The sequence below is a fragment of the Convolutriloba macropyga genome, chromosome 6 (assembly GCF_964194025.1).
Source record: "Convolutriloba macropyga chromosome 6, txConMacr16.3, whole genome shotgun sequence".
Lineage (NCBI taxonomy): Eukaryota > Metazoa > Xenacoelomorpha > Acoela > Convolutidae > Convolutriloba > Convolutriloba macropyga.
Window position 1 is genome coordinate 14,103,519 of NC_134473.1, and position 23,133 is coordinate 14,126,651.

The following is a 23,133-nucleotide window of genomic DNA, read 5'->3' on the forward strand; positions in this document are numbered from 1 at the left end:
TTGTCCTGCTATGTTTTTACAATTCAAAGAATTTGAATTGTATTGGGGCCCTGTCTTTTTTTTTAAGATCTGTTCACACATTTTCATAATTTTTGAAGTCAAATTGGAGTAGTGATTTTCGTCACGCCGAAACTGGAAATGGAGCGAAAAAGCGAGTGGTTTTGCGGCGTAAATTTTTAAAGTAGAGTGAGAAACCTGTGTTTGAGCAAAAATTCGGTTTCTCGGTAGTGGTTTTTTGTTCACATGCGGCAATTTCACTCTGATTTTTACTGTTTTTTCGATTTTTTGGATCGGATTTTTTTCTGAATGGTTTTCCCAATCCATTCACAGCTCATTTTAGGCCTAGTTTTTTGTTTGAATTAAATTTTAATTTCTCGCTAGTGGTTTTTTTGTTCACATGCGGCATTTTGACATTGATCTTCTGTTTTTTTCTTATTTTTTTAATCTGATTTTTTAAAAAATGGTTTTCTGATTTCACTCATAGTCCATTCTAGGTCTAGTTTTTCTGTTTAGTCAATGTAAATTCTTTGAATTGTACGTCAGGACTTGTCGTGCTATGTTTTTTTATTTCGTCGTCGCGATTTTTGTTTCGACCATATAACATCACAACCACTTCAAATCTGCTTTTTGTTCATTCGTTCATGCAATTCCCACTGAAGTGCATGTATTACGTCATTTTTCGCTCTTAGTGGAGCGAGTTTTTTGTTCATTCGCGTGATTAAATTTGTGGTCACACTTGACTTACATTCTTCTCAAAATTGACTTCCTCGCTTTGAAGTTAACTTTTATTTACTTTAATTCAAAAAAATAATCTCAAATGGGCTTGTGTCACTCTTAATGACGGTTATTTGAGAGCAGTTAATAAAGGCAGCAAAAACTTATACAGATTTTTAATCAAAATATAACAGATCGGTCCTCAATGAAAAGACGTTTTTTTTGGGTCTGTCTTTTTACTGTTTTTTTTAGACTGTAGATCTACAAAGCTATTGCGGCTATTTTCTGGCAATCTGCCAGCTATGTTTTGGTGTTTTCGATCTATTGTCACCTTTAATCTCGATGAAAGAGAAAAAAACACGCGGTACGCAGCTTTTTGGTTCCATTGTGTATGCATATCATAAGTTTTCGAATTCTTCACATTTTATCAAACAGCGGGCAAATTTTTCTCGGACAACTTTCACAATTATTTAGATCAAAAGTGCTTCAAAATAGCGTGGTTGGTCGTGCTTCTTTCTAAGATAGTCTTGCCTTCGTATCGCCAAGTCATAAATATCGCAGTACTCCAAATCTGAGCAATCATTTGAAAATGGCTCTTAAAATGGACCACTACTGCTTTTCATTTGATGATAAACACGTTGTTATAGACCGCAGTATTTCATTTGTTTATCTCCGTTCTTTTGGTTATTTACCAAAGATAGTGATCATTGGTTTTACAAATTGCTGCTCTTTTTAGTTCTTTTTTGCCCTGTTATTCCTTTTTGCAAATGGCGACTTTGTTCTATAGATGAGAGATTCCACATTATTAAAAATGCAAATGAGCATCTTAAATGTATTGTAAAGAGCTTATTAAAATGATAATTGAACATATATTGACGTATAAGCAGACTTCAAAGCGTTGCGTCGATACTTTCAACGTCGTGTTTCCTAGTTTTACTTATTACGTCACACAATGAAATGTTGCATAATCAAAATCAGACCTAAATAAATCAGAATTATCAACGAAGTCAGTTTGTTCATTCGACAAAATTAAGTTCAATTTGATCTATTTCGAAAAAAGAAGCGGCCAATGTTTTGTTTGCAAAACTAGTTCAAGGAAAATTGGAGCTGAAAAAAATTAAAGTCTCTCATATCATCTAAAATTCCTCTGAACATCAGTTTATAATAAATTTTGCTGTTTTTGAAAAGAGTTTGATAGCTTTTCACTCCTTGAGTAAAGAAAGGCGTCGTGCTTTAATTTTTTTAAAATAGAAATTAACCTTTCTCTTAATGAGAGAACTATCAACTCAGCTAAAGGCTAAAGATACATTATCGCTGTTTCCATGCTTTAAAATTGTACCTTGCCTACTTTTAAGTTTTGACTTGCCTGACGTTTTCAAGAATGCTAAGATAGTCAAAGATATCGACAAGTTTGCTTATATTTGTAAGTATGGCTTAATTAAATTGTGTATATTTGATAAAAGATGCAAAATTGTTTTCACTTTTTTGACAAGATTTTGCGTTTCCTTGTGATTGCGTCGAAACTCCGCCTATAATTCCGACAAAATTTAAAATTCTGATGCGCAAATTTTCAAAAACTAGAGCTGCGGATGTTTACGAAGGAAGGAGACATCAAAGGCTTCAATTTTCTGTAATAAGTTAATAAGTTAAAAAATCATTAGTTTGCCTAACTTTTCCAATTGCTGCAGAAAATATTTCTGCTGGAATCCTTTCAGTTATTTGTTCCTATTTGCAATCTTGACAGGTCGTATACAGGGAATAAGACAATGGCCCAAAAAGAAACATGATAATAAACAATTTAATGAATCAAAATGTCGGTATTAAAATATAAAATATTGTCTATAATAATATAGTTACTGTCAAAATTGACCCACAATTTTCTAAGAAGCCCTACTTATGACACGTTTTATATCATTGAATGTTAATATATGAAAAGTTTTAAGGCATAGAACTCTCAAAGATTAAATTTCGAAGGTATTTTCAACACATTTTTCCTGCTACACTAGTGGTCTTCTTGTGACTTCGTTTAAGGACATTTGTTAAGGGCGGTTTTTAGGGACATTTGTTCAGTATTTTGCTCACTTTTTACCCCACCTTAGCCTACAGTTGATAACTTTTTATAGTAAACCCCATAAAGCTGCGACGCTATCGAACGTTTTTAAGGTCAATGTTCAAAACTAAAACATGCAAAGATCAGTATTTTGGTGTTCATCTGCATGTCGAGAGTTTTTCGAACGTTTGCTTATGTTTACTTACTGTGAACAAAATGTGAAAACGTGGGTAAACATGTGCGTGGGTATTGCGAGTTTAAACCGTGAAATTAGTAAATATTCTCAGCTAAATTGATTTTTTGCATTAGAAGCAAAATTGGGGTCTAATTATAAAAAATTTTTAGTCACAGAATTCTCATTTTTTGAAAGTTTTCATCATAGAGGTTTAATTTGCGACAAAGTTCCAAACTTCTAGTTATATCAATTTTTAGGACTTTTGATGTAAAAAATCGGTGTTCGGTGTAAAAATTCCTTGATTCAAAATTTGTAAATATTGGAACTGTTCCAGAGGTACCAAGTGTCCTTTCGTCAGTCACCAGACAGCCACCATTCCAGCCTGACAGTTGTGAACTCCTCCTCCACCCACTGTGACATCTCATCCGTGTACTCTGGTGCCACTTATGAAGTGTGGGTCACTGCAATTGTGAAGAGCATCGTGTCCAATGGCAAACTGTACGAGAAGAGCAGTAACCACACTTTTTTCACTGTTCCTCTTCAAGCAGGTTATTATTGAATTTGAAGGATATGTTTCGTTTCGCCATGTGTGCATAAGTTAGAATTGGAGCGTTTTTCACAGGTAGAAACCGCAAATTCTACAAAAATTTACTTTCACCGGTATTCGTCGCAATTCATTTTCGTCGCTATTCGCAAATACATTATTTTCGTTGCAAAACCTCGACCTGAGAAGGAAACTGATAAAAATAATGATGACCTTAAAACTTTGTATGGGAAAGCCAATTGATGAAACTTGATGGAATTGAAAAATGTTTTAAAAGAACATTAATAGAGGTAACAATTCAGAGTTGCCTACGGTTCGTAATCTGACACATGATTGCCTAATGTAAAGCTACAGGAAACAATAAAGTTGAACCCAGACCCGAATGTAGATTTTCATTTAATGATTTGCAAACCAAATAGTACGCATATTTGGTAAAGGCGTCAAACTACAAAAAAAAACAGAGCTTGAACGAAATAACGTTTGAAAAGGAGAATATTAAAGACAGTTCAATTTTCATAAGGGTGTTCTCTTGATAGGTCGAGGAACTTTTCTCTCAATTATGTGAGAAACACATTGACCTGAGCTGAAGTTTTTAATTTGTAAGCTCAAAATTCTCTCCTAATTATGAACTCAGAATGCGCAGGCATCTAGACCCAGCCATGAAAAAAAAATAAGTTAAAGTTTTGAATTAATTTCAGGTGTTCCACCAAGCAAGATGCCAGTGTCAAAGGATCCCACAGCCGAGACATTCCTCTCCTATGCACCTGTTTTAGCAGCATGTCTGGGGGCATTCTTGGCCATCGTTCTAGCGATCATTGGGTTTTTACTCGGCAGGTAATACTGGTTTATTTTAGATTTTCATATGATAGATTTCCGAAAATATGTCATAATTAAGTGGGATTAATGATACGTTTTTTTAATGCGTTTTGTGTGTTTTATACTGTTAATTTTTCGTTATTCGCTCTATTATTCTTATCGCTATACCGACATCGTTATACGTTTTCTTTAGGAAAATAAAAGTGCTTTGACAATCAAAAGTGATTCCACGAAACCTTAAAAATTGTCAAAAAATTTTTTCCCACAGATTCTCAGGGCCATGGCCCGAAATTTCTAAATTAGTTTTAGGTTCCTGCTAACAAAGTATTGAGATCATGTAAAACAGTATGCAACAGTACTAAACAATAACCTAAGCAAGATAACTTGATAGAAGAAACTCTTAACACTTATCAGGAGGAGGTACCGTGAACGCAACAGTGAGTTCAACTACGGAATGGGTGAACTGGCGGGGTTCAACCCCAGACCAGGCGGAGGAGGAGGGGGGTTGCGGGATCTGACCATGAAGTCAGCCCACAATGCGCATAGCATGCCCAACAGATGGTGGCTGGCCAACAATGCCCCCTCGCCTACGCACCATCACCCGGGCAATCATCTGTTCGGGTTGCACTGCAATCAGCAGGTGCACATGGTCGGCGGGTCACCCGGAACACGCTCTCTCATGATCAATCACGACACAACACATGCGTTGAAAAGTCAGTATTTTTTAATGTTTAAGTTAGCCTAGCTATTGTAAGAAAGAATCATTTTTCAACAGCTGACCTCAACCGTTTATTTCGTGGCTATCATGTTTTTTTTTGTTTTTATGTCTTTTGTTAAAGTTTTTCAGAAAATTTTTATCTCTTCTTTTGCCGACCAGAATTGGATTCCTTGTGAATTAGAAATGAAGTTATGCTTTAGGAGAGTATGCTTTCAGAACAGTATCAATTCTGCCCCCATACACTCATAGTTCAGTGGTCACAAAAAGTTTACCCCTAATCACACGTGCCAATTTACTTGGTAATATGCTATGCAATACCGCACAATTTTTCACGGGGGGGGGGGGGGGGTTGTTATAAGCAGCATTTTATGCCGAAACAGAATAAATAGCAATTTTGTTGTTTTCAAGTGGAACTGATGAACAAATCAGTGGCTGCAACCCATTTCACAAACAAGTTCTCCTCCATGAAACGAGGCTCTGCAGTTCAAGAAGAGTTCCGATATATCCAGAAGCACTCAGCAAACACCAATGCTACCACCGAAACAACCAAAACGCCCGAGAAACCAGGTTCGAACCCAGGTGACGACAAAAGCGGTTTGTACGTGTATCAACAAGTGCCGACCACACCAGCCGGAAAAAAGTCCAAAAAAGGAGGCACAAAGTTGGGTGTTTCCTGGCGGTCTTCAGAAAGCAGTCCATCATCATCGATAGCGAAAACAAAGAGCCTTACATTAAGACCCTTTCTGAGTTCTTCTCCCAGCGGAAAGAGTGAAAAAATGGACATGCAGCGGCAATACAGGTAGGCTATTACACACTATAATTCGGCAAACAGTTTTTAAAAAGTAACGTGGGAATTATTTTTGTTTCATTTTTTAGAACCTGAGCTCAAAACAGCAATCGACTGCAATTTGCGCAATCTAATTTTGTCTTTGCACAGTTTTGTATTATGATTTTATATTGCTGTTAATCTCATTAATTTCCTTTGTAACGTTCGTATTTAAAAGAAGAATTTACAAGGGGGGGGGGGGGGGGGGTATATGCTCAACTGTTTTTTATATCTTTTTTGTTCAATCAATTTCGGCCGATCAATATATTCTTTGTTGTGAATGGTATCATTAGGAAGCTTGTCAATCTGAGAATATCGAAGTAAAAAGATTGTTTCCGAGGAATTACGGAGGTTTACATTTTTGTGAACGTTAGCCTCACTTGCGTTGTATTGTTCAAATGTTTTGCTCACACTGGTTTTACCTTTGAAATTAGAGAAGTTTTGCGGAATTGTTTGATCCGATTTTCTTTGCTAGACTAGTTGGTATAGTTTTGATAGTTTGGCATTTTTTTATTTCTTTTTTTTTTCGTGAAAAAGCAACAAATATGCGACTCTATCGAACTTTGTAATTATCTACGCAATTATTGATATCCAATCTTCGTTTACTCATTGCTGGGCTAATTTTTTCTTCGCTTCAAGAGAAAGTGTTATGAACCTAAAATATTGCTGGCCTTCCGATAATTTATATCGATTTTTATCCAATATGCATCATTTATTTTTTATATAACAAAATTATTTTTTTTGCCAAACTATCAACTGTTCTATAATTTTTCAAATTATGAATGATGCGCAGCCACAGTTTTTGATCTGATTGTAGATTTTTTAAAATGAAAAAAGAATTTGTATTGCAGTGGGTCCTCTCCTTTTAAAAATCTTTTAGCAATTTTTTCCAGCCTGTTTTCATTTAGAGATTCAATTGTTGATAGATTCCATTTACGTTAAGATAAGGCCAATTCAACCATGATTCTAGTTTCAATGACAGACTCATAGTTTTCTTGGCTCCGGCAAAATGTATTCTTCTGCATCCTTAGCTAATGCTTTCATCATTTTTTGGCAAAAAAAAAGTATTTTGTCAATTGGGTTGGTGTTAAAAAGCACTTTCTTTTATTTGTTTGAAGAAAAAGTCAGTAAACTTTTAGCGTTATCTTTTTTTCAATATTGTTTCTAGTAATTTGTAGCCCAATCTTATGACTTTATGACTTCCATCATACGAATTTTCGTTTGTTTTTTTTTCGATTTTTGCCTGTTGTTTTTGATCTTTTTCGATACTTTGTCGCAATATCAAACTACAAAAATGTCTCATTGACGTTGAGTGGAAGCTCAATGTAACCTATAACAATGTTTCATCAAGTGAGATACGATTTTAATTGCTTGGACATTTATTTTTCTTACAATTTTATTTATTTTTTTCCCATTTTTTCTGTTTTTGATGCTGTCTCTGTAGTATTATGACATTTTCTGATTAGTGACAGGTTTCATCTGGAGGTATAAGGGAACTTAACAATGTCTTCAGTTAATAGCTCACGGATTTATTGGCTTTGAATTCATTTTTAATAAAAATTTTACTTTAAATGAAAAATTTTCACTGTCTATTTACAGGACAGATACACTTTCATGCGAAGCAAACATTATTCTCTACAGATTTTGGTTCTCAATCAATGTTTTTTTTTGACTTTTATGACAATGAGTTCTCCTAAAAAGTATGCGATATTGTTTTTGATTTTTGTCAATTTTGATTGTTTTATTGTTCTCTTTTCACATTGCACCATTTAAAACCGGTCTATTGACGTTTAATTGTATTTCAAGTTTGCAATTTTTCTGTTAATAGCTCGCTTTTATGGGTTTCAAAACTTTGTGTTTTCATAATTTAGTCATGATTTTTGAGTCTTGCCTTTACTTTTGTTGCTAGAACGGTGTTTTACTGTGTGTCAGGGTCAAATACCCATTGTGAAGATTACCGAAAATATACCCAACAATTTATCTTAATGATGAACCAACCAAAACGATTGTTTAGCATAATATTACCTACGTGTGATAAGTTAGAATGCATTGAAGTATTTTTTATCAGGTTTTAAATGTAAGATTAGCGCATTTGGCCAAGACTTGCGGGCCGTGGGACTTGATTTGAAACTATCAGAATCAAACATGAGATTCGATTATCCTTTCAGTTTGATAAAAACATGTCTGTTTAATACCGACTGCTAATTTGTAATCAGATTATTGAGCTAAAAAATCAAAGGGAATAAATTTTGGTGTGATGGCTTATTGGGTACTTTGGCATTGGGTGTATTGCTTGTAATACTTTTCTCATGTATTAGTAACTAGTATCTATTTACAGTTCTCTGAAGACGGGCGGAGACTTGAGTCCAACTGGTGAAGTGACACCAGCAGGAAGCAGCATAGACTGGAACTTCATTGACGGCTTCCACCGAAAAAGGGCTTATGTCGCCACATCTGCACCTAAAGAACATCAGGTACGTACAATTGATTGCTTTAGACTTAAAATTCGATTCCGGGACACAGAATAAAATCGAAAGGGAGTCAGTACTTTCACCAACAAAGGCTTTTGATGCTTCTCGGGCAATATATATGTAACAAGGCGGCTCCGTAATATGCGTTAGCGCATTAAGTTCCGACCCCGCTCATCTACACTTTTCACTTAATTGTCTACCAAATGAGGAAGAGATAAAACAATTAACATATCAACATATCGTTCAATAATTTACCAAAAGAATAAAAAAATCTACTCTAGAGGGCCTATGAGACCTGTGGCTACCATAAAATGACTATCAGAAAAGACGGCAATAAAAATCAAACAGTTACAAATAATAATTACGACCAAGGCTCCTTGTCCACTTTTTGAAAACCACTAATAACCAAATCAAAATGGCATCATGTGAATATTAAACTAAGAAGATTAACCGGTACTTTTTTGGAACAAAATATGGGACTTTTTTTCAATGCGATTTGGCAACAAGTCGACTAGAAATGAGCAAAAGGGGCAAAGTTTAATCAAACAATGCATTTTTCAAAAAAAAGAATTAAATTCGAACTGATTAGAAATAATACGCATCAAATGAAATCATTGAGAGAGTCTTTTATACCTCAAAACAGAGCGACTGAAGCCATTCACGATATGTCATAAAACTACAAAAAGAACGACAAATACACGCAAAAACGAAAAATTTGCACGAAAAATTATGCACGAAAACGATGTCCCCTCAATCAATTAATTGTTAAGCTGATCACTAAAAACAATAAAAATTGTTGTTGTCAATTTCTACAGTTGACAATATTTGTAAATCAAATGACGCCCATTATTGTGATACTGTGAAAAGAAAACAAATCCTCCAAAAAAATACAAATAGGCAAAAGTCACGAAAATTGGTTTTATGAAAACTGGTTGTTCTAAGAAGAAAGACCATTCGAGGAAAACAAAAACCGTTATGAAGAGCAAATTGTATTTCAATAGATAAATGATGTGAATTGTATATAGAGATGGTTAGCTACAATTTAACAGAAATAAAATTGGCAGATCTCAAAAATCTATCTCTTTTTTATTATAAACAAATTTTTACAAAATCAATAGCCAACAAAAGCGTTCGACTAAAAGAGTAGACAGTTTATCTTGCAACTTTTCGGAATATTAATTCCGGCTGTTTTTAATGAGACTAATTCATAAGACTATAAAATAACATTAAATACAAGGTGAACTAATAAGTTTCACAAACAACTTTACGAAACCACAGTTTTGAAGCCATTAAATTTATAAGATATTAGCCTCAAGATTATAACATCATATTTTGCGTCTCCTTTGTCCACTATAACGTCTTTTTTAAAACAACTTTTACAAAATGACAACAAAAACAACCACAAAAAATGAAAAGTTTCTAAACTTCACAAAATTTTTCTGAAACAAATTGTCTAAGCCCTGAAGACATCATTTGAAACGTTTAAATAACAGAAAAATTATTGTTTGATTTGACAAAACATTTAAAAGAGCTCTAAATAATGAAGCTAATTTACGGAAATGATACAACATTGTAAAATACGAAAAAGAAACGCAAATCACAACAAAAAGTGGAAGAATACTTTTACTCTTTTTTGTATTCGAAAATCAAAACAACCATAAGCTATTTACGGATATCAGTTATAAAGTTCATTTTTTAATCTGTAGTTGGACACTGAGACCTTTAATTACACAATATTTGGCATATGACAACAAAAATAAACAACAAACAAAGTGCAAAAATAAAAAACTCTACTAAATTCTGCAAGAGAACGGTGTCGCAGCCCTTCAAACCATATGTTAGGAAAACAAAAAATATGTTCATTTTCAAATGTTGTTAAGTTTTTTTCAGTTAGATTATTGAATAATGTGACAATTTTCAAAAGAAACAAAAACAACAGCAAAAATCGGCAATTATGCACCAAAATCAGAAAATTTTGTATAATAACTTGTAGTACCAAAAGCAAGAAAACCTTCTGTTAAAACAATCGCCCTTAAAATCAGTTTGTCTTCTATATGGAGGAAAGGTTGACCTGTAACTACTGAGAAAAACCAAAATATTGACTAAAATAAAAAAAAATGGACAAGTTCAAAAAATCAAAGAAATTTCCCTAAAACAAATACATTCAATAACATAAGAGACATTAGGTAACAACCAAATGAATAGAAAACGTTCAACTGCACCCCTTAAAGAAAAAAAAATAGGTTTTCAAGTGGTTAAACTTAAAAATTAGACTGCCGAAAGAATAACAATTGAAGGCAAAAGACAAGAATTCAGTTAAATTTTACTAAAACTCTTCCTCAAAGCCATAAAAACCCTTTGGTTTCTCTGGAAACAATAGTTATCTATATTTGGCCTCGAAATTAAGTAAATTGGAGCTCTCATTAACGGAGCCGTGAATAAAAAATAATGTCAGTAAATAACTTAAGAAAACGAAAGCAAATTATTTTGAAAAAAGGCAGCATCAAAATAAAAACCAAAAAGTCTCTGATTCTAGAAATCCATGATGTTATCGAACCTCTCCCTGATTTTGTATTGCGCCCACGGCAAAGTTTTATTTCCAGAAGACTTTCATGCGGCGCCTAATTGCAACTAGCGCTATTTTGAGATTAGGGTTTCTGTGTCAAGGTTTCTAGGTCACTAAGTCTGGCAAATTTTACGAAGTGGACCAAAAAACATATTTTGTGCCATTTTTGATGAAAAAGTTTGAATTTTGAAAAATTTATCAAAAATTTTAGCCATAAAAAACTTCAATCAAACAATTCAGCAACGCTCTTTTATCCCTAACGGTAACAACAACACTCTGCCGTTAAAAATTTCAACTTATTTTGAATTATATTAGCGAAATTGTGCCAAATTTAGCAACAATTACTGAAAATGTGAACCAAAGCAGTCCAATGTTCACAAAACTTTAAACCTCAATAACTCCCTGTAAAAAACGAAAATCGGAAAAATCTTTTTAATTCCGTAAAAAACGAAAATCGGAAAAATCTTTTTAATTCCGCTGGACAGGCTTTTTAATGATACCACTCACAATTCTGTACGTTGAATATATCGATCGGCCAAAATTTACTGAACAAAAAAACCCAGGTGAGTATATAGTTCCTCCCTCCCCACTAAAGTGGGGGTCGGAACAATAATCGAAGTAAAAATTGAAATCGATATAAAGTTTTTTGTTGATTTTGGTGTCCGCTATATATATGACCTTCATGATAAAACGCCACTTAACAAACTATTGGTCAATTTCTTTATAAACAACAAGTTTTGCAAGGAGGTCTTCTAGGAAAGCATAACCGCTTGCGTCTTAGTGATAATTTGACTTTATTTTAGGTCGCAGAATGGTGGTGCATGATTTGGAAGTTACAAGTGAGGGTAGTCATCATGCTCACCAGGCTGCAGGAGAATGGAAGGGTTAGACATCCAATCAATTCACCTGTCGTCTTTCGTACACATAGAGTACTCATGAATATCTATCTGCCTGTCAATGGACTATATTGGTAAAATAAAAAATGTCGAAATTACATTTTTCAAGAAAAGCTTTTAGATATGAAACATTGAGTGGTTTAAAATTTTCGAATGGTTCCACTTTTCCAGCAAAAGAATTTCGGATAACAAATTTCGAATGGTTTTCTTTTTTGAAACAAAAGCTTTGAATTTTATAGACTAATTTATCTGAAATCAGATCCCCGAAGATAATTAATTAATCTTAATGAATGAACTTTTTGGAAGCTATTCGCATGTGCTTCAAGAAACGAGTTCTCTTTAAAATATCTAGCAAGGTCAAGTGAAAGGGTCAATATATCAAATTCTTCAACGTCTAAACCAGGTGCCAAGTTTCGTTATACTAAAAAGAGATACAATAAACATAGTTACATTATTCAAATGGCAACCTTTTTGTTCAATCCTCTCAAGTTTCACAAAATTTTTCATTTTGCTCATTTGGCTGAAAAATAAAAAATTTCTGAAATATGGAGGCTTTAAAAAGCCAAAAATCAACATTAACTGCAATCTAAAGTCACGTTTTTGTTATGAAAGCGAACTCGTCGTTTCCCCACACAGTTTCACAAAGTTTTTTCATACTTCTTTAGATGAAAAGTGAGAAATACTGGCCTGATGGACATGTGCCCTCTTCCTTGATGGGCAATGTGAGGGTGACCAGGGTATCAGAGGACAAAAGGGCGTTTTTCACTGTCAGGAGATTCAAACTGACGTCCTCTTCATCTGCAGCATCCTCCTCGTCATCATCTGCTGTCGGATTCAAAGTGGGAAGTCCCACTTCAGAGAACAGATCGCCCTCCCCATTTTCATCGCCCAACAGGATGACCCGGGAACAGGTTACGAGCCCAAGCACCCTTCTGATATTTTCTAGTTGTGATGGTGCAGCTTCTTGTTAGCGCAGGAAACTGACAAAACTCTACCCCAATCTATTAGTTTTAGAACCAAACCCACAGCAAATTGTTTGACGAGCAACAAACTTGCTATTGTGGAATTCGTCAAAAAAACATCTCGTCAAAAACATCAAACATTTGCAATTAAGCAAAAATCAGACCAACAAGTTAATGTCGCGAAACAGACAAGATTTCCCGCGTTGTTAATTTCTAAAAATGACGCAAGGTTTCTGAAAATTTCGTGCTGAAAAACTTTTAGTCAGACATCAATTTTATATACAAACATAACATAAGGTTGCTGACCATGGAATTCACAATGTGAACGATCATGGAATAAAAATTTTTATGCTTATCATGGATACATGATAAGCATAAAAATTTTTACAAACAGAAAAAAAACATAAACGAACTATTGAAATTTCGTTTTGAATAGCACAATTTACTCTCGACACCGCTTTCACAACTCATCATTGAGAAAACAATTATGTGAAAATTTTCTGAAAAGAAAAATAAGCAATCAACATTCACTTGTTTTTAGCGTCGACTTTCATTAAAAACTCCGGAGATTTGGATTGAAGATCGATTATCAACGCATAGCATCAGCAACATTCAACGCTATCGATGCATTCAATTTAAAATAATGTCAACCAGCTTTAAACCATGTTTTCACCTTTTCCAGACTATCATTACCATCTAGTACGGTTTCCAGTACGTCGCCAGTCGTTTATCAAAATTATTAAAAGACAAATGGCATTTAAGCTCTTTCTTTGCGATATTATTACTATTTGCAAATAAAAGATTTAAAAATTTTGTATGTGATTGTTTTTGCCGAATTGACCGTTTTTCTTCAATTAGCTTTTGGAGTAGAATTTCATATGAAAAACCGTTTTTTGACGTTGGTCTTTTGATGCAGCAACTTGACTGCATTCACCAAAAATCATCCACAAAATGAAACTGAAAAAAATGATAATTTTTTATCTCAGTAAAATTTTGCGTACCGGCAACTGTAACGAAGCGTCACAGACTTTATTTGGGGTTTGAATTTTCATAATGTGATGAGAAGTTGGGTTTTTAATCTTATTAATTATTAAAACAAAATGACCCCTCAAATTTCAACAATAATCTTTTTGCATCAAGAAAGAGTTTGAACAAAGCATCGGAAGTTTAATAAAATTAAAGCATGCATTTCGCTCTAATAGATTTGTCTCTAACATCAAAACACTTTTTAAATTGCTCTTAAGCGAAGTTTGCAGCAATTGTATTAATCCTGTTGGTCTTTTTTAATGCAAAATTTTGTTTTACCGATTTTTGGTCTGACGCATTTGACTTTTCATCCTCCGAAATAGGATAAACAGATAACGCCCAGCGGGTATTAAGTGCTCTTAGAGCCTTACAGCTCACTAGTCTCTAGATATGCTATTCACAAAAACTGTTTGGAGACTTATACTTATTGTGTGAAGGGCGGTTCTTAGAGGTTGACCCCACCCACTCCCACTCCCCCCCGCCCCACATCAACAACCCCCCCTCTTCGCCCCTTCCCTCAATCGCCACCCCTGCACATCGCTCAGGCCGTGAGGGCTCCATGCAGCCAAAGACCCACCGTTACCCCCCCCCCCCCCCCCACCCACTGTTGCAGTAGACCATGATCTCGAAAAACATGCAGTAGATCATAATCTCGAAAAATGTAGGTACCTACCGTCCATCTTTGTTTAATATTTGTTGAAATCTCGCGGTCAATATAGTTGCGGAAACTCAGTTACCGCCTCAACTCTTACTAGAACTCCTATTCCGATTAATCCAGCTGGAACATCGTTTAAAAAATGTTTTTGTTTAATTCATATGCGCTACCAGTCTTTTACTAGTTTGGTGGAATATAAAATTTTCTCTCCAAATGAGATGGTTGCTTTTGATTTGCAAAATTTTAATGTTTACTTTTGTAAAATTTTATGTTGAATTATTTTGTCATCGCTTTGGTCTCACTCATCGCTAATATTACTTTGTCAATAATTTTAGTCTGTTGGCTTTCATGCATTTTTTTGCTCAAGTAATTTGTTGTCTGACTCTTTTGACTTTTTCTCCCCAAAAACGAATAAACAGGTAACGCCCGGAGGACATTAGTTTCAGGCTCTCTTCAAGCCCCCCCCCCCCCCCCCCCCCCCCACATCTATTTCCACTTCAGCCTTTGTTCACATCAGCCCCTCCTATTTTTCGCCCCTTGTAAATTGTTCCACACGTGACCCAGAGCGCTGTACCGCCGGACTCTTTCCCCTGCCGCGCTCAGCCCACACCCCTTCAATTAAGTTAAAGCTGGCTCCCCTAATCCAAAGCCAGCTGACAGAGCCAACCGTTCGCTTATCATTTGAGAGCAATTCGTCAAACCCTTGAGCGTTATTTTTTGTTTTCTGTTTCATAATCTGACGCTTGTTTTTTGCGTAATAATTTTTTGTACGCTGCAAAAATGAAAACAGCATATCTGTTCATCTTGACGATCCCAACTTACAGCTCGCTTTTTCTATGTGACTTTTCATTTCTTAATAATCAGAGTCAGTTGCAATTGAGGGGAGGGGGCTATAGATTATCTGACCACCAAGCTGGGGTGGGGGCTATAATGAGAAAGAACCTCTCATTCTCTCAGCGACCTGTAACGCCTGTAATATTAAGGTGGTGTGAAGTAACAGTAAATCTTTTCAAGCAAGGTCACAAAAGCGCACGCAATTAATTAAACGACTGTTACGAATAAATCTCTGCAACTAAAATGTTATTAACACTATATATGTTTTTTAGAAAAAAAAATTTTTGAAACTTTTTGAAATAGGTTTTTATTTATTATGTTGGCTACAATCAGTTGATTTTCACATCTAGTTTTTCTCCAATTCGCGCTAAAATATGTTTTCATCTCAAAAATGTTTTCTTTTATTGGTCTTATAAAGTTCGATTTACCAAATCTGTTGAGTAGACATAAATCTATGGCATGTGGGGTGGCTCTCAGGAATTGACCCCACTCAACGCCCTTCCCCCCGTCGCCTGGAACTAATGGAAATGTTCAGTGGTTTAATACTTCTACACGTGAACAGAACTTTAATACTTTAATTTTCTCCAACTTTAATAATTCTACCGTTTTTGCCGCACTGCATTTTGTCCCCCTAACATAATGATGAGAAGCTCCCTAAGTTTAAATTACCGACTATCAGAATCAATCCCTGACCAAACGTTTGAGAGCAAATGTTTCGACCTTGAACACCATGATTAACTTATTAATAGCCGCACAGCGATAGCTGGGGCTATTATTGGCCTTCTCTTGGTTTTTTAAAATTCAAAGAATTTAAATTGTATTGGGGCGCTGTCTTTTTTTAAAGATCTGTTCACACATTTTCATTATTTTTTATGTCAAATTGGAGTAGTCATTTTGGTCACACTGAAACAGGAAGTAGAGAGAAAAAGCGAGTGGTTTTGCGGCGTGAAAGTTTTTTGCTCTAATTTTAAATAGAGTGAGAAAACGGTGTTTGAACAAAAATTCGCTTTCTCGCTAGTGGTTTTCTGTTCACATGCGGCAATTTCACTTTGATTTTTTACTGTTTTTTCGATTTTTTGGATTGAATTTTTTTCTAAACGGTTTCCCCAATCCATTCATTGTCCGTTCTAAGTCTAGTTTTCTCTTTATTCAATGAAAACTCTTTGAATTGTACTTCAGGACTTGTCCTGCTATGTTTATTACATTTCAAAGAATTTGAATTGTTTTGGTGCGCTGCGTTTTTTTTTCAAGATGTGGTCACACATTTTTCAATGACATTGATCTTTCAAAACGGGATAAACAGGTAAAGCCCAGCGGGCATTAAGTTTCATTAGACGCCCAAAGTGGGCTTTAGTAGTCCTTCAAGTGCTTATAGTGGTGATGCTGCTGGGATGGCCTTAATTCAAGGTTAGAAGGTCATTTTTAGGAGTTTCTGGGCTCAAAATGGTGCAATTTTGATGTTTTTTTTGTGTTTTTTTGAGTTTTTTGTTTGATTAGTCAGAAGTTGAAGTTTTTAAAAGTTGATGAAGGCCTTTTGCGAGACAGAATTGTCTGTTATGACCCTTTTATGAGCTATATGTTTTGGTACGACAAATACAAACACGCAAAATTATACTAATTTTTGCAATTTTTTTCAGGTTTTTTGAAAATTTTTGTCATTTTTAGAGTTTTTTAGCCCTTTTTGTCAAGAAGCCTGCTCTAGGGTTTGATAAAATGTCTGAAGATAGATTACTGCTTAGTTTCTAGTGGTAATGGAATGGTTTTCAACATTTTGCCATCATGAAATTTAGCATTTTTTGACGAAACTTGCAATTTCTTTTCATATTTTTTGAAATTTGTTGTCATTATCCAAGATGTTTGAGTTCCAGGGGCCATCAAACCTCATCAGGGGTTGAATGATAAGTTACTGAAAAATTTTAAGTTGCCATTGAATAGGTTTCGACTTTTGAATATCGCAAATTTTTTTGACAAAATTCGAAATTTTTCAGGTTTTTGAAAATTTTCGTCATTTTTTTTTCAGTTTTCCAGCTTCAGGGACCAGGCAATCTCCTTTGATTTTTGTTAATAGGGCACTGCATAGTTTCTAATAACAACGGAATGGTATTTAGTGTCTTGCTAATTTTAGCATTTTTTTGATAAATATCTTTAGTTTTTTTTGAGGTTTCCTAAAGCTTTCGTCAGTTTTTGATATTCGTCCATTCTCAAGTCCGAGAGAACATATTCTACGTTCTGATAAATAGACTGCATGGTTTTTAGTTTCAATTGATTTGTTTTCAACAATTTAGTTTTTCTAATTTTGGATTATTTTTGACAAAGTTTGCAATTTTTCCAAGTTTTTTCAAAACATTTGTATTTTATTTATTTTTTCTTGCCTCAGTAGCCAGGCAATCTCATTCAGGGTTTGATAGTATGTTATTAAACAGTTGCTAGGGGGCCATTGAATGGCTTTCAACATTTTAATAGAATGAATTTCTATTTTTTGAAGTTCGAAATTTTTTCTAAAAATTATTGGCTATCGATCTATGAGCCAATGAGTTTTTAAAGCTTGGAATTGGGTTACTGGATAGCCTCTAGAGACACAGAAATGATTCTGAAGGTATTTCTATCGCGATTTTCAGCAACATTTTTCTTATAATTTGCAATTGATTTCTTTTTAAAATTTTTTGGTCATTTTCGATTTAATCGATCTTCAAGGGCCACTGAATATTTTTAGGTCTTGCAGATATAATACTGGACCGATTTCAGAAACAAAAATTGGTTTTGAACTTATTTTTGAAATAGGTATTTTCAAAGGGAAAAAGTTAAGGCCTAAAAGCTTCAAGAGTTTTAGCAATGAGTGTATTTTTGTTTAGTTTTGACTCTTTTGTTTCATTTTTTGATGATTTTTTGATGATTTTGTTTGTGTTCTGGCTGACATTGTTCAAATGATCTCCTGGTCAGGTAGAGTACGTCTGAGTTTTTCAGTCAATTCTTTGAATTGTTTTTCAGGACTTGTCCTGCTATGTTTTCTTTTTCGTCGTCAAGATTTTTGTTACGACCATATGACATCACAACCACTTCAAATCTGCTTTTTGTTCATTCGTTCATGCAATTGCAACTGAAGTGCGTGCGTGACGTCATATTTTGCTTAAGCGCGTTTTTTGTTCATTCGCGTGATCAAACTTTTGGTCACAAGTGACTTACCTCACTCTCAAAAATGACTTCCTGACTCTGAAATTGACTTTTGTTTATTTTAATTCAAAGAGATGAGGTCGAGTGAATGTGTGTAACTCTAAATGACGGTTATTTGAGATCACCTAATAGGGGCAGCAATAAATTATAAAGGTTCTTAATCAAAATATAACATCTCAGCCTTCAATGAAAAGATTAATTTTTGTGGTGTCTTTTTTTAAATCTTTTTTGAGACTCTACGAAGCTATTGCGGCTATTTTCTGACAAGCTGCCAGCTATGTTTTACTAATTGTTTAATATCACCAAATATGGCTTTTTTGGATGTATAGCTTTTATGGATGTAACAATTCATACCTCAGTCACAGAAAATTGCGTGCCATTACTCTAGTCGAGATGTGCGTTAATGATCATAGAATTGTCCAGAATATAATCAGCCATTGCCAGACGACCAATCAGGGCGATATTCAGCCATGATCAGACCTTAGTTCGTTTTGCATGCCTGCCAGTTATTACCACTTTTTAGAGATCTACAGAAATGAGACATTTCTCTAGTGTTTGCTCTCCATGTTACAGACGTCCTCTCCTCTGTCGGATGGTCCGAGTGAACGTCACGTGACCCAGTACCACTTTACAGAGTGGCCAGACCACTGCAGACCAGACAGTGTGCCCGCTTTGATCTCTCTGGTTGCCAGGGTACAGTCCGATCCAGCCTCTCTCCTCGGACCTGTCATGGTGCACTGCAGGTTGAGCTGAATAAAAAAATGACTGTTTTTTGATCATAACAAACTTTTTTTTGTTAATTTTTCAATCAAACATACTCTAATCATACCGACAAATATTTCACCGAAATCACGATCCAATCATTTTATTGTCAATCCTTTCGACTCCTCGCCCCACCCTGTGGTATATTAAGCTAACAAAGTTGCTACTTCTTCAGAGCTTTGGCGCAACGTTAGCATGCCTTGATGAGGCGCTAGAGATAACATTACAGTTGGGTTGTTACACTATTATTAAAGTTGCCTTTGGAGAATAACCTAAATTTCATGTCAAATTTGCGCCGCGATAAACTCTTAAAGTTAGCTAAACAAATTCGTGCAAAACATCATAACAAACATTAAAAAAATGTTAATACAGTTTGTCTGAGTTTTCTTATTCTGTAGTATAGATTCTTTCCCCCTGTTTCAGTGCTGGATATGGTCGAACAGGCTGCTACATAGCAATAGACTCCATGATCCGGATGCTAAAAGAGACCAATGCCATGAACCTGGCAGCCTACATAATGCACATCAGGAAACAGAGACCGTTCCTCGTCCAGAACCAGGTATCAATGGCTCTTTTCAATCGTCTATCTTTTCCTTAGGGCAGTTTTATTAGTTTTCTTCCTAATTCTCCAAAAGAGCAATTAAAGTAGATGAAAGTTGCCAAAATGTCAAATTAATGGAATTTTTTTCTTACTTTTGTTAGGATAAAATGCCATTAGAGAAATTGGATGCGGTATGTTTAATAACAACGAAAATTCAAGAAGATCAAGCTTTTCCGTAATCTTTCAAAATGAAAAAGAAAAACAAAGAATTTTCACAAATTTTTTGTAGAGTTTAGAAACGAGCAGCAAGTTTCGTACGTATCTTGGCCTTTTCTCTCCATGTAACATGTCAAGATCTTGGCAATATTTACTACATTTCAGTAGGTTTCTTATAAAAGTCTATCAAGTTTCTCTTCTGCGCGTAAAAGCAAATCAGTAGCATAAAAACGTTTTCCAGGAGCAGTATTTGTCAATATACGAGGCACTTGAGGAGTATGTGAAAAGTGGGGGAAGCACTACACGATCCGTGGCAGAGTTGTGCCAAATGAATACCCTTTTCGCATCCTCGGATAGCAGGATAAAGAAGAACAGCTCCCTAGATGGCAAGACGGTGGAATCCAGAAATGAGAGAAGAGACAAACTGCAATTGTCACCCCTCATGTCTAAGGAATCGTCTTGCTTATTGTCCAAAATCAACAAAGAGTTCCAGGTATAAATTTGTATACAATTATACCATGGATACATTACAAGCATTTAACCATCAAAATGTGGTTCGTAAAATTTAGAAAAACGATTACACAATAAATAAAAGAACAGAAAGACAAGTCTTGACCGACATTTCACAGATTTTTGATTGACTAAAGAAAGTACTAGAACCAAAAATGACTACGAATTGACTCAGAAAAGCATTTAGAAAAAAATCCGTTCAAAAAACGTGAAAAAACAGTAACAACGGAGCTCAAATTGCGGCATGTGAACAAAAAAATCACAATCTTGAAAGCGAATTTTGTTCAATCAAACTCTTATACCTCTACTTTAAAACTAGAGCGAAAAAAGTTAACTCCATGGGACTCCGAATTTGACTCGAACAAAAATTTAACCTAAACTTTAGTCAACCACTACTTGATAAAAATTTTTTAACTTCATCATAACATTCAAGGGAGGAAACAATTTATCAGGAAAAGGGCAAATCATATTCTTGGAAACCTTTTATATGCAACTTCAAAATATTTGTTTATTTTAGATTGTCTGCTAAAATATAATTCTGTTCAAAAAGAAGAAAATTGTGGATGCTGAAAATAAGCAACGTTGCATCGCGAAAAAAGAGAAAAAACTAAGCACACAAAGAGGCCAAAACCCGTATAATTAATAGCCGCCCTCATCTTCTCAGCCGGCTGTTATAGCGCTCCTATTTTTTTTACTTCGTCGAACTTTTTTTCGCTTTACCATTTTGCCGCTTCTTCAGCATTTTGCGTGAAATCTTTTTGACTTCTCAAGGCTAGTTTCTCTCTTCTCTCATTCTGCTAAAAGTGAATTTAAACATCAGTTGCTCAGCAAAGCAATTCAAAATGAACAGAGTCAGAAAAAAACTGAAGTCAGAAATAGAAACGGGATCAACCCATAAAGCCCAATTTTAGATTCCCGCTATTTGAATGTCGTTCCTATAAGTCTTAGTTACCATCTCTTATGCTTATTGGTATTGATAGTAGCCCCTGTAGCCTCTCTCTAAGAAACAGAAGTAAGTTCAACTACGAAATTCCATCAAAATAAATCGGACTTAAAAAATGTTTTTGTACAAAAATCTTTTTTTCGATATCTTCTATTCTTTCAATCCCAATCATGCTTATTGGAATCAATGGCGGCTATTTTCCGGCAATCTGCCGGGTATGTTTTTTATTAATTTTTCTAAGAAGCGCGAAGTCTCAATAGCTGTTTTTAACTTAACTCAAGAAGTAAATTCTGTTTATTTCCTTAGCACACACACTGCACCCAAACACACTTAAAACACTTAAATGAGCCAGAAATCCTAACAACAGAAAACCGCAGAATTTGTTTGTTTATTTTTTTTAAAATGTGCTAGCAAGCTTTTAGTTGTTTTCACATAGCAACAATGGCCATAAAAAACCCTAATAGATCAATTGAACATGAAAACTGTTCAGCAAGTCATAAAGGCGGAGAAAATTATCGAACAAACTTCAAAAACAAGAAAAAGTAATCAGAAAAATATCAAAAACAGAATTTTTTTTTGTTTTAGCTTACTTTCTACAACTAAAACGATTTTAAATTGATATTAACAAAACAAAGGGCCATGAAAACTAATATGGAAATTAGCTTCGATAGAACAAATTTTTTCAATATTCTAACAACATGAGAAAAACTACCTAAACGCTAATAAAGAGTCTGAAACGGCGAAATCACAATAAAATAGCTCAAGATTGCAAATAGAGCTCTAATATATGATTGAAGTGGTCAAAAATGCTCCCCATTGTACATCTTTATACTTTTTAATAGGTTTTAGGAAATCCCTACTACCTGAAAAAGTAATGTAAAAAGTAAAAAAAAATCAACTTTGAAAAAGCGCGTGTGATCAAAAAAATTTTGCCCGCTTAGCAAACATGTTTTTACAACTAATTTTCCTCTCTTCTCTCAAAAACTCAGCATGAACAAAAGACCCCTTTCTATTATCTCTGCTCTTCTATCTGTACACCTTTGACATAGTTTTCACGTGCGGTATTGACTTTCACATCCTGTTTTAAATACACTCCGAAAATTTATCGGAAAAAAGACGCCCCACCAATGCTCTACTTCGAGCCGTAAACAGACAGCTCCACAATACATTTCAAGTTCTTGAAATGTACTGAAGCAAACTTGCAGCACTAAAAGTGTCAATTGTCGTGACCTTGAACTATCTATTTTCATGAAAATGGCGAATAAAACATGTATATTGTTACTTTTTCGTCAAAAGGGTTTTGTCAAAGTAAGAAAATTGATTTTTTTTCAGTGGTGTTGAATTTAGTGTTTAATCATTGTCAAACTTTTCTGAATTCGATACAAAATAAGATAAAAAGTTATTTTTTACAGTGTTTGTCATCTCTAAATAGTGGTCCAAAGAAGCAACGGAGCAGCTTGAGTGGCTCAGAGGACAAAACGACAGTATCCTCTGATGACCCAGACAGAAACAGTCTACAGATTGCACTCTTGTCTGAAAATGTGAACAAAAACAGATGGCATAAATGCTTACCCTGTAAGTACAAAATTCGATGATATACTTATTTTTGCTAACGAAAAGTAACTAAAAAAATGTCGATCCGTCTAAGTGAAGAAAAACTTTCAACAATTGCATTTGTTTCTTGAAGTTATAGCAAACAGAACTATATTAATTTTTTGGTGTTTATTCTTTATGGTG

The 23,133-nt window shown here is 34.7% G+C and overlaps 1 protein-coding gene across 1 annotated transcript in view; it reads left to right on the forward strand.

Annotated features, from left to right (window-relative positions):
* The window catches only part of LOC142341238 (putative receptor-type tyrosine-protein phosphatase mosPTP-1), a 54,740-nt gene that overhangs the window by 12,024 nt on the left and 19,583 nt on the right, over window positions 1–23,133 (forward strand). Inside the window, exons 7-17 of the mRNA XM_075392158.1 lie at window positions 3,274–3,487; window positions 4,182–4,317; window positions 4,714–5,012; window positions 5,426–5,816; window positions 8,182–8,317; window positions 11,684–11,764; window positions 12,442–12,687; window positions 18,998–19,167; window positions 19,610–19,745; window positions 20,185–20,436; window positions 22,809–22,971. Coding sequence (XP_075248273.1) covers window positions 3,274–3,487; window positions 4,182–4,317; window positions 4,714–5,012; window positions 5,426–5,816; window positions 8,182–8,317; window positions 11,684–11,764; window positions 12,442–12,687; window positions 18,998–19,167; window positions 19,610–19,745; window positions 20,185–20,436; window positions 22,809–22,971 — 2,224 coding nt within the window. The remainder of the gene's footprint in view (window positions 1–3,273; window positions 3,488–4,181; window positions 4,318–4,713; window positions 5,013–5,425; window positions 5,817–8,181; window positions 8,318–11,683; window positions 11,765–12,441; window positions 12,688–18,997; window positions 19,168–19,609; window positions 19,746–20,184; window positions 20,437–22,808; window positions 22,972–23,133) is intronic.